General features: G+C 46.8%; 1 protein-coding gene across 2 annotated transcripts in view; it reads right to left on the bottom strand.

Annotated features, from left to right (window-relative positions):
* Dnah8 (dynein axonemal heavy chain 8) overlaps window positions 1-12,153 on the bottom strand; it is a 234,034-nt gene that overhangs the window by 9,666 nt on the left and 212,215 nt on the right. For both annotated transcript variants that reach the window (XM_036167928.1, XM_036167929.1), the window contains 3 exons: window positions 11,342-11,498; window positions 8,596-8,748; window positions 7,423-7,612 (listed from right to left, as the gene is read on the bottom strand). In XM_036167928.1, the coding sequence (XP_036023821.1) occupies window positions 7,423-7,612; window positions 8,596-8,748; window positions 11,342-11,498 (500 nt within the window). The remainder of the gene's footprint in view (window positions 1-7,422; window positions 7,613-8,595; window positions 8,749-11,341; window positions 11,499-12,153) is intronic.

Genomic DNA, 12,153 nt, shown 5'->3' on the forward strand with positions numbered 1-12,153 from the left:
CCAGCCTTCTCTCGGAGTACCTGGTTTTCCTTGGACCCATCCAGTATCAATTCTTCTCTCCCTCCAAACCTTCCCATTATGCCCTCCGGTATGGTTCCATTTCCACACAAAATAGTCTCTCTACCTTTTTGCTTTTACTGGAATCAACCCTGGACACATAAGCACTTCCCAGTCATTCCTCCACCCATCATGAGAACCTCTCTGCTACCCTGACAACCACAGGCTGGGGCGACCAGTCCTTCTTCCCTTCATCATCCCTGCCATCAGTCCCCAATCATTTCAGTACCCCACCAACATCTGCTCCGTGTGTGTGTGTGTGTGTGTGTGTGTGTGTGTGTGTGTGTGTGTGTGTATGTGGGGGGGATAGTATGCAAAGGCTATGTGTTTCCCTCAATTGCTTTCTACCTTCCGTTTTGAGACAGGAGCTCTCCCTTGAACCAGGAGTTCACTGATGGAGCTGGACTAGCTGGCCAGCAAGCCCCAAGGATCTTCCTTGTCTCTGCATCCCGACTGAAGGGATTCTAGGTCTGGGCCGAGGTCCTCAGCTTTCTTTGTGGGTCCTGGGGATTGAACTCAGGTCCTCATGCTTGCATCTCAAGCACTTTACTGGGTCATTTCCTCAACCCTACTGTTCATTGTCAGGGTCTGTCTAGCAGTCTGGCCTCTCTGCTCCTGACCTCATCACTTCTATATTTATTTAATTTTGTATGTGTGTGGGGGGGGGCAGGGGAGGCAGGCACACACATGTATGTGCTGTGGTGCATGTGTGAAGGCCAGAGGGCAATGTGTGGGTATCAGCTGTCTCATTCTACCGGGTAGGTTCCAAGGGACAAACTCAGGTCATTAGGCCTGGTGGCAAGTGGAGCCATCTTGTTTGCCCGGACCACAGCATTTGTAACTAATCAACTCCACCTCCTTTCTTCCCTGCCTTGTTAGATCATCCCTTCTCATTGCATGTCAGATAAAGCCCCAAACACAGACAAACTTGGAGAAGAGACCCCCTTCTTACAGTACCTCACTGCTGGGGGACACCAGCAAGTACCATACAGCTGCTGTGCAGAACCTTGGTGGGTTTCAAAGGCACCTGATGTCCTTCCTTGTTCCCACCAGCCTGTCTTCCCCCAGCTTCTGTCACTTTCCTGAAATTCTTGCCCCCAGCATATTCTTCCTCCTAAGATAAGCTTGCCTCTGCCTTTAAGTGGAGGGTAGAGAATTCCCTTCACCTCTTAGCACCAAGCCTGGACTGTAATTCACTGTGAGCATCTGTCTTAGTCAGGGTTTCTATTGCTGTGACGAAACACCATGACCAAAAACCAACCTGGGGAGGAGAGGGTTTTTGGCTGACACTTCCACGCCATTATTCATCATTCAAGGAAGTCAGGCCAGGAGCTCAATCAGGACAGGAACTAGGATCAGGAGCTGATACAGAGGCCACGAGAAGGGTGCAGCTTTCTGGCTTGTTCAACCTGCTTTTCTATAGTACCCAGGACCACCAGCCCAGGGATGGCACCACCCACAGTGAGCTGAGCCCTCCTCCATCAATCACTTATTAAGAAAATGCCCTATAGGCTTGCCTACAGCCCGATCTGATGGAGGCATTTTCTCAAGTGAGGCTCCCTCCTCTGGGATGACTCCAGCTTGTGTCAAGTTGACGCACAACCAGCCATCCAGCACAGCATCTATGGCCAGTCCTTCCCTGCTGTTCTTGTTATAGCTGGAGAGGTGTCCAGGAACCCATCCATGGGCCCCACAGAGTCTCTCCACTGACATACACATCCCTCTCACCTTTTCTAACCCCTGGCTGGTATCCTTACACTCCCTCTCTCCACCTCTGTGCCCCCTCCTCCTTCCCTCCAGCAGCATTTGAATGGTCTACTCTTATCATTAAAAGAGAAAGAAAATCCTTCCTTCTTGCAAATATCCTCCGATGTATTTCTTTTCCTCAAAGTCTGAGTTCTTCAGAGAACCCAGCAAATCATCCATATAAATTCTCTCTCTCCCTTCCTCCCCCCTCCACTTCCTTGATTCACTCACCCATCTTAAAATCGGACCCCTCAAGTTCCCACCTGCACCCTTGGGGCTTCAATGCCAACTGTGATCTTACTGAGAAGTCCATCCAGCCATTTGGAGCCCATCCGGCTTGACCTCTGGCAGCCTATGTTATTACTTATGACCTTCCCTGCTCTGTCTCTTCTGGGACCCATGTGTTCCTGCTCTCCCTCTTCCAAGCTATTTGGTGGAAGGTCCAAGTTTGTGTGTTCTGGAGAATGATGCACGTGGGGGCAGCAGAATCCTCATGAGGATGGCTTAGGGGAAAGATGGCCAGACTGTGCATTGAGGGAGTCACTGGAGAACAGAACTTCCTACACTGGCTGTTGGCACTGAGTCAGTCACATGGGGAGATGAACAGCCACACACCTGTGAGAAGAGGTGGCTGAGCCCAAAGGCAGAACCTGCCTGGGAAAAGTCACAAAGATGGCCGAGGGGCAGGGAGAGAAGCAAGAAAGTGCACAGAGGGAAGCCAAGGTCTAAAGGAGTTTCCAGGAACTGGAGACATGGCTCAGCAGTTAGCAGCACTGACTGCTCTTGCAGAGATACAGAGGACTGGAGTTTGGTTCCCAGAACCTACAACCTATAATTCCACCTCGAGGAGGGGTATTAGATGACCCCTTCTGGCCTATGTGGACACCAGCATGCATGTGGTACGAGAGAGAGAGAGAGAGAGAGAGAGAGAGAGAGAGAGAGAGAGAGAGAGAGAGAGAATCCAGACTTGACATCCTAGTTACAGTCAAGAGAATGAAGTCAGCAGAAATGTCATTAGGTGGAGGTGGCCTTGGAGAGAGTGGCTTTGGTGGTTTCTGATGGCTGGCCAAATTACAAGGGTCTAAACAGTTGGTAGCCATGGGAAAGACTAGGATTTTAGGAGATGTGGCCGTGACTAAGACCAAGGCCAGTGCCTAAAGGATCCTCTCATCTGAAGGCAGGCAGAAGCGCCTGTCGCCCACGTAGAGACTTTTCACTGAGTGCAGTGGGTCCCTCTGCAGTTCTGAGATGTGGGAACAGGGTCATGAGGAAGCAGCCAAAGAACTGACACAAGACGAGAAGTTTTTCCTGGTTCCTTTCCAATCCTGAAAGTCTATTAACCCTTGGCCCACTCTCTACCTTGACAAACAGCAGCTCTTGGAGCTGTTCTCAAAAAGAGCATTCAGAATTGCATTGCTCTGAAAACTCTCTCTCTCGAACACACACACACACACACACACACACACACACACACACAGAGACACACACACACATACACACACACAGGGGGAGGGGGGTTGAAAACAGGACAAAAATGACCCATCTCTTTACTTCGGCAACAGCCCTTCTAAGTGAAAAATCTTGATTCATGTGAACGAATGAGTTGGTATTGATATCTGCCTCAAGTGACTGGTGTGGCTTAGGAAAACAAGGGGACAAAAACAAAGGTATCTAAATGGCACCAAGCTCCAGACTGAATTGAGCATTTGGAAAATGATTGTTGCTGCGGAGTTCAATCTAATACAGATGTGTGAGGGCCAGGGAGCATGGCCAAGCGCCACCATCATGTCATTAGCACACCTATGAGTCATTTGAAGCATCAAATGACAAAATGTGGCTATTAATTTGAAGGCATCACAAAGGAGTCAGTGTCTTAGCTTAAAGTCCGCCTCCCTATAATTCATCCCTACTGGTTTAGACACATCCCCCATATACAGGGGACACACACACACCAGAATCTAAATCATGTGTACATAATGCCCTGAGAATGGTACAGGGGGCGGGAAGGAGGGCAAAAAAAAATTTCTTTGAGAATCACAGCCTTAAAGAGTTTGAGAATTCTATGTGCTCAAACCTGCCAGGGCAAGCTAATGAAAGATGCGGGCTCTCCGGGTCTGCAGAATCTGGTGGAGAGTACCCCCACCCAGCGAAGAAGCCATACCATCAAGACAAACAGAACAGGGTCACCGACGCGGCTTCGTGCTTGACCATTTTAATCATCCAGTCTAATTGTCCACATGGCTGAGCTCATCAATGGCCACAGAAATAATTGTGAAGGGGCCTAAATACCAGGTGAGGCTCTATGGTGTATGACTCAGCCTCTTCAAATATGCCAGACCAAAGATAAAATAAAATAAAAATCAAACCAGTCACAAGACAAGTGAGGGATGCTGCAAACAGTGCCAAGGGGGATGTTGATGGGGTGGGGGTGGGGCGGGGGGGAGGGGCAGTGGCGGGGGGGGGGGGGGGGGGCGGGGATGAAGGATGTCACCTGTCTTTATGGTAGCATGGACCTCAAAGTCAACTAAGTCTGAGAAGAATGGGCCTGATGGGAAATACACCACACACAGTGTAAGACACCAGAGACAGAAGTATTATGAGGTGATAAAAAATGTTCACATGTGAATGAATTTAAGTTAAATTCATTCCATTCATTTATTGGGGGGGTGCACGACACAGCACACATGTAGGGGTCAAAGGACAACTTATTGAAGAAGACACAAAACTCGGGAGGTGAGTTGCTACTGGAGGATCCACTGTTAATGTTGGAGAATCTTCATCTGTTCGGACACACGTCAGGAGGGGAGGGGCTGAGAAGCTCTCTGTTTGTCAGATGTGGTCAACTGATGTGGAGCGGGAAGGTCATTTGTCCCTTCTGCCAGGAGAGGGAGAAGGAAGCAAGGATGTGATTTCTGTGCAGGAAGAGGTGACCTCCAGGCTGCTAAGCAGCAAGAAGAAAGCAATCATAGATAAGGGCGGGGGTGTGTGAGACTGTGCGTGTCTGCAAAGGGTAGGGTGCTGGCTTGAATGCAGCGTGGACTTTCTAAGATGCAGCCTTGAGAGAAAACATCAAGAGTCTCCCATGGATGCAGAAGTAAAGAATGAGAAAGGGTTTTGTCTTATTGGTGGGTGGCACCGACATGCCCATCTATATTCAAATTTTGGGGCTACTGAGATTACTCAGTGGTTCAGAGCACTTGCCTAGCATCTACACTAAGTGACTTCCAACTGCCTGTAACTCAAGCTTTGGTGAGCCAACACTCTCTGTGGGCACCTGCACACAGATGGTGTACTTATATGCACTGGGCCCCACAAGTATACATGTAAAATAAGAATAAATCTTTAAAATTTTTTTTTTGTGTTTTAATTGTGTGTGTATTTGTATCTGTGCACGTGAGTGCTGTGCCTGTGGAGGCCAGAAGAGGGCATCAGATGCCCTGGATCTATTACTCTGTGGAACTTGCGGAGGTAGAAATTGCCATGGTTCATGCTATAAGTTGAGAAAATGTTAAGGCACTTGGAAATGCATGGAGCAGAAGCTGGCAAGATTGCTCAGTGGGTATAGCACTTGGTGAGCAAGTCTCATGACCTGAGTTCAGTCCTCACAAGCCACATCAAGATAGGAGAGAACCAATTCCACAAAGTTGTCCTGATTCCCCCTACACACAATGGCATATATTCCCCATCCATCTCTCTCTCTCTCTCTCTCTCTCTCTCTCTCTCTCTCTCTCTCTCTCTCTCTCTCTCTCTCTCTCTCACACACACACACACACACACACACACATACACACACACACATTAATTCATCTAAAAAAGAATGTGCATCCAACAAATGAACACGTATGCACAGAGGACCAGTGAATGCATGCTTTAAAGGCATGATAGTTGCTTAAATTCTACTTCTAAGAAGTAACTGAGTGTATAGAGTGTACAGCTCTGTAGATTGTCACCAAGGAAAGATCCATGTCACCCACATGCAGGGCAAGAAACAGTACATCCCAGACCCCAGGAAGTCCTGCTGTGTCTTCATAAAAGAGGAGACCATGATCCTGTCTTCCATCACCCTGCATTCACTGTGCCCATCCTTGGCCTTTGTATGGATGGGCTCCTACAGGGTGCTGCAGTTTTCACTGGGTTGCTTCACTCAACATTATTTATGAGATTTACCCATATTGCTGTATGTAGCAGTGATTCCTTCCAAATCAGTAAGAATGGATGCTTTTTTTTTTTTTTTCTGAGACAGGGTTTCTCTGTGTAACAGCCCTGGCTGTCCTGGAACTCACTGTGTATATCAGGCTGGCCTCAAACTTGCAGAGAGATCCACCTGTTTCTGCCTCCCAAGTGCTGAGGTTAAAGGTGTGTGCCATCACCACCCAGCTTGAATGAATGCTTCTTAACTCACCGACAGGTGAAGCTATCGGGGTTCCAAGCATATAGACATCCAAATCCCATCCTCTGGCTGAAAATGGTTTGAAGTAAAACTACCTACACTGTGATGATACAGGATGTTGCTAGCTCTCTAAACCCTACAAGCTCCATGGCATAAAGTCAGCAACTTTCTCAGAGAATGTTTCTAAAATGCAGGGATGGATGATACAGAACAGCAGCATGCTTTCAGGGAAAGGGGAGAAAGACCCCTCTACCCCCTACCCCTACCTCCCGGCCAAAGCTCACTCAATTTTTTTCAAGTTTAATTTTCTAACCTAAATCTGCAATTTTGGGCACATCTCCAGAGTCATACTTTGGCTTTATTTTATTTATTATCCACTATTTGTGTGTGTGTGGGGGGGGGCACATGTTACAGTGTGTGCACATATAAATGGAGGTCTAAGGTCAATGTCAGGCATCTTCCTCTACCTCCACCTTATTTTTCAACTGTTTAGGGATCTCTTTATTTTTATTTTATGTATATGAGTGTTTTGCTGGATGTATGTACGTCACATTTGAACCTGGTTCTAGCAGAAGTCAGGAGAGTGTGTTGGGGCCCCTGGAGCTGAAGCTACAGATGATTGTGAACCACTGTGTGGATGCTGAGAACAAATCCTGAGTCCTTCACAAGAGCAGCCAGTGCTAACAGTGGAGTCAAGGCTCCCCCTCATTCTCTTAGATGAGGTCTCTCACTGAATCTGGAGTGTGTCCATTTGACTAGCCTGGCTGGTGACCAAGCCCCAGGATCCTCCAGTCTGAAGCCTCCCAGCACCCCTGGGACTGGATTTATTGACACAGGTGCTGAGATTCAAACTCAGCTCCACATGCCTGTATAGCAAGCACATTCCCAAGTGACCCATCTCCTTAGCCCTGTTTTGACTTTCCCATCAACAGTTAAAAACTGAAGTTTGAGAGGAGAATTTTTTTTTAACCCTTTCACCACAGGCCATGGCTTACTCATGTAGGTGAGTAGGAAAGGTGGGTGGGGTCGGTTGGCTACTGCACAGTGGGAAGAAAGTGACAGGAAGGATTTCAAAGGATTCTGTCTATTCCTGGACCTCTGGAAGGCTGTTACCAGCACCCACCAGCTGTAGGGCCACACGGCTTTATGGAGTACACCGTCAGCATGCAATGCTGCCATCCAGCTGCTCATGAACTTCTAAGTCAGCCCACTCCCCTGGGAGCACCTACCTTGGGGGTTAAAGAAACCAGTCATCCAGAACACGTTAGGCCTCCCTTCAAATATCCACGTTGAAAACTGAGAGTTCCTCTCCAGAAGCTCAGTGAACCAGAAGCCGAGGGTAGAGGAATCCCAGGACACCCTCTTCCAGAGCTGAGGTATGCGAGCATCGTACATGTTGTCCAGCGCATCTCTCAAGTTCTGAAGAAGACAAGGGTAAGATATGTGACTAGGGAAGCGGGAGACATGGCTCAGCACCAAAGATAACATATTGCTCTTGCAGAGAACCTGAGTTTGGTTCCCAGCATCCATGTAAAGTGGCTCATGGCTACCTGCAGTTCCAGGTTCAAGGAATCAATGCCCTCTTCTGGCACATACTACACACAAACACAGACATATACATGATTAAAATAGAAAATCATTATCTTTTAAAATAGTGGTTTTTGTGTGCTGGAGATGGCTCAGCAATTAAGAGTACCTACTGCTCTTGTGGAGGACCTAGGTTCGGTTCCCAGCACCCACCTGGTGGCTCACAACTGTCTGTAACTCCAGTTCCAGGGGATATGGTACCCTCTTCTAGTCTCAGTGGGTACCACACATATATAGTACATGTACATATATTCAGGCAAAACACTCATACATATAAAAATAAATATTTTTTAAAATAATGGCTTTAGAAATACATGAATAGGAAACATTATTGGGGAGCTGGGAAGATAGTTGTATTGGTAAACTGATTACCTTGCAAGCACAAGGACCTGAGACTCTCAGATCCCACATTAAAAATATCCGAGTGTGGGAGTGTGCATTACAATCCCAGTACTGGGGAGGCAGAGACAAGAGGATCTCTAGTGATCACTGGCCAGTTACCCTAGCCTAATGTGAGAGACTCAGCCTCACAAGTGAAGATGTCTGTCTCTGTGAGTTCAAGGCCAGCCTGATCTATAGAGCTAGTTCTAGGACATCCAAGGCTGAGACCCTGTTTCAAAAAACAAACAAACAAACAAACAATAAATAAATAGTGACTGAGGAATGACATTTGAGGTTGTTATCAACATGCAGGATCTCTCACATGTTTATGCACACATACATGCATATAACCACACAAAAATGAACATGTGCACACACAGATACACACATGGAGATATGGGGGGGGGGGGAAGGAAGGAAGGAAGGAAAGCTACCTCACTCATGATGATTGTCCCTTCAATAGCCAATTTGAGATCACTCAAGCTACTTCGGAGTATTGAAATGACTTTCTGCATTCTGTCAATCTCTTGTCTAAGAAATATGTTCATTGAATTGAGGTGTCCCATCTTTATCAGCCGAGCTTTCACCTAAAACAAGGGATAGCACACAATATTTTTTTTTAAAGCGCCATTCATCATTTCCCTTCCAAATGACCTCTCCCGTTCTCTATTCTGTCTCTTTCTCTGGCTGTGTCTCCACTAGACCCAATGAACTAGAAACTATCTCTTGCAGAACCAGACTGGCTGTTAAATCCCCCATTTTCTGAGCTTCAAAAACTTCTGTTCAACTTAAATGATTTTTATATCCTACTGATTGCACTTAGTTGATAATTGGAAATGTTCTTTAAAAAGCTGAAATAAAATCGTACCTATTTCCTCTTTCAAATGTATTAAGTGTCAGCTCAATATTCTTTTGCAATCTAACCTTCACAAGAGTACAGCAGGACTTTTTGTTCCCATTACCCTTACAGAGTTGTTATTAGAAATGTCACAAAAAGTTAATACAGCCCAAATCTTTACAGAACAGTTACCAGTGAATACAATTAACTGCAGATCATGGTTGCCTCAGCTATGGAGGCTAAAAATGGCTTTCTCTAATCTAATCAGTGACAATATTTGGCTTCGTGGGAGAGCCACTAAGTGACCTATCACTTGTTCCTGTTGGCATATCATTTATTGACCACATGAAAGAGATCAATACCAAAGCCTCCCACGGTGGGAGCAATGAAATATAATGATTAATTAATTAATAAGCCAATAAATATACATTCACATTTCGGTTTAGTGACACATGCCAAGAAGAGATTGACTACGGAAACCAGCAGAAACCCATGAGAGGTCTTGAACTTTCTGATGGCCACAGTCCAAGAGGTTCTGGGGGTGGAAGGGTGATGGAGACACAAAGTAGAAGATGTGACCCAAGGATGACCCCAAAGAACCACGAGGAGGTTAGCAGCTGCAGGACCCTCTTGCTAGAGATGCCCACAGCCCTTCCTGTGCCATGGCATGTTAAGCAGGTTCTTTCAGGAGCAAGTATCTCTGCTGTACAGAAGCTGTGACATCCCCGGGGAGTCACGGATGAACAGAGAAAACAACTGTATAAAAGTCACTGAGTGGGGCCACCTGAGCAGGGCACAGCAGGTAACACCACTATCACAGTCCAGCCAGCCAGTGGAGAACCACGGCTCAGTCCCACAAACTAACTTTTGGGTGTCTCTAATTCCATCATTTACGATTTAAGAAAAAATTGTGTGTATGTGCGCGCGCATGCGTGTGTATGTGTGTGTGTGTGTGTGTGTGTGTGTGTGTGTGTGTGTGTGTGTGTGTCTTCAGCAGTCAGAAGATTCCCCAGGACTAAAGTTACAAGTGGTTTTGACTTGCCCTACATGGGTCCTGGGAATAGAATCCAGGTTCTCTGGCAAGAGCTGCCAAGCGTTCTAAACCAATGAGACATCTCTCCAGTCTCTAAATTTTAGCACCTGAAAACCTTCATTTTATTTTATTTATTAAGAAATAGGATCCCAGGCTGGCATTAAACTTGCTATAGAGCTAAGGATGACTTTGAACTTTTGATGTTCCTGCCTCGACCTCCTGAGTGCTAGGATTACAGGTGTGCACCACCACACCCAGTTCATGCAGGGCTGGGAATCCAACCCAGGGCCGGATGCGTGCTAGGTACACACTCTGCCAACTGAGGTACATCCCTATTGTGTTTTCAGTCTCCAGTGCTCTGCTCTGTCTCCATCCTGAACTCTTCAGCCTAGGACGGCACACACAGCATCCTTTGTTCATGACTACCCTGTGGCAATTCACTCTTTGGGGAACAAGACATTATAAAAAGACCACTTCAGTCCCACAAATAGGACATGATGAACATCCTGGCATCTGCATGTATGTATGTGTAGCATGCACACGCAGGTGCCTGTAGAGGTCAGAAGGGGGAACCAGGTCCCCTGGAACTGGAGTTGTGAGCCACCTGACGTGGGTGCTGAGAACTGAACCCAGGACCTCTGATAGAACAGTAAGTCCTCTTAACTGCTGAGCTATCTCTCCAGTTCCCAGATGCAGGTTTTAATAGAGAACCTTGTTGAGCATAATTGGACCTATAGTTCAAGCTACTCAGGAGGCCAAAGCAGGGGGATCATTTGAGCCCAAGAATTCTAGGCTGGCCCAGGCAATATAACATGACCTATTTCTTCATAATTAAAATAATAATAATAATTGTAACAGAAGGGGAACACCCTAGAAAAGAGTGTAATTTTAATGTTGACTATATTTCACGCATGATTATAGTTCAGCATAAACTGTTTATTAATAAAATCAAAGACTTGCTGTGGTCTCTTACATGCTTCTCACAATGCTTCTGGGAGCAGCTGTCTACAGTAATGGGACTCCATTTATACTGTGGAAGCTAATGGCATAATTAGGTCTCAATTTACAGATTTCATTTTTCAATAACATGCTTCTATAAAATAAAAGAAGGGTTGGTGAGATGGCTCCAGGGGTAAAGATGCTTGCAGCCAAAACCGCCTGAGTTTGATCCCTAGGACCCACATAATGGGAGGAGACAGCCAACTCCTGTAAGGTGTACTCTGACCTCCACATAAATGGTATGTGATATATGGAGGGGGGCGCCCCCCCACCTCCCGGGATCTTGCCCAGCAGAAAGGGTATGTCTTACCTCATGAGGCACATAGTTAGGCGGCAGCTTGCTCAGCATGTCCTCAGACAGTCTGTAGACGATGGCCTCACGCGTCTCGCCCACGCCACCACCGCTCTCTTTGGGTTGGATATTGGTGATGGTTTCGAGAACATCAGAAGCTGTGTTACTCTGATACCTGACAGGAAGAGTGACTGCTCAGAATCTCAGAATGAGGAAGGCAAACACGGCCTCGGAGATCACCACCCAAGCTAAAGCGTGCTGGTGGGATCTCTTAAAACAAAGCCAGCTACCAGAAAATTAACGGGGGGGGGGGGGGGGGGGGGTGTTCACCATCAATTTACAGGAACGGGAACACTTGAGTTTCTATTGACTTCTAATATGACATCAAGAGTATCACAGCGGTAGTGCTTTGCCTCCAGATAGAGAGATTCCCTAAGTGTCTTTGGTGACCCAAATTACCTTGACTGTCTCTTGCTTATGTAGCAACTTGCGCTGGACATGAGCACACTGTCTATCCTCCTGGGATAGACATCTAACAGATGAACTGGGCACAAGCATCTACCAGAATATGACAATCCACTACATCGAACAGAACTATCTTTTTCCCCCTCGTTGGATTTATGTGCTACTCAAATCTCTCTGGTCTGGTCTGTTTGGTTTTCTGGTTCCCATGGTGATCTACTGCTGTCCATCTGTCCCCCCTACTCAAAGGCAGCTGCCCACCTTGAAGGTTCACTCCTTGGGGCCTGAAGAGATGACTCAGTTAGTAAAGCGCTTACGGTGCAAGCATGAGGACCCGAGTTCAAATCCCCAGCACCCACATACAATGC

The sequence above is a fragment of the Onychomys torridus genome, chromosome 18, assembly GCF_903995425.1.
Source record: "Onychomys torridus chromosome 18, mOncTor1.1, whole genome shotgun sequence".
Classification (NCBI taxonomy): domain Eukaryota; kingdom Metazoa; phylum Chordata; class Mammalia; order Rodentia; family Cricetidae; genus Onychomys; species Onychomys torridus.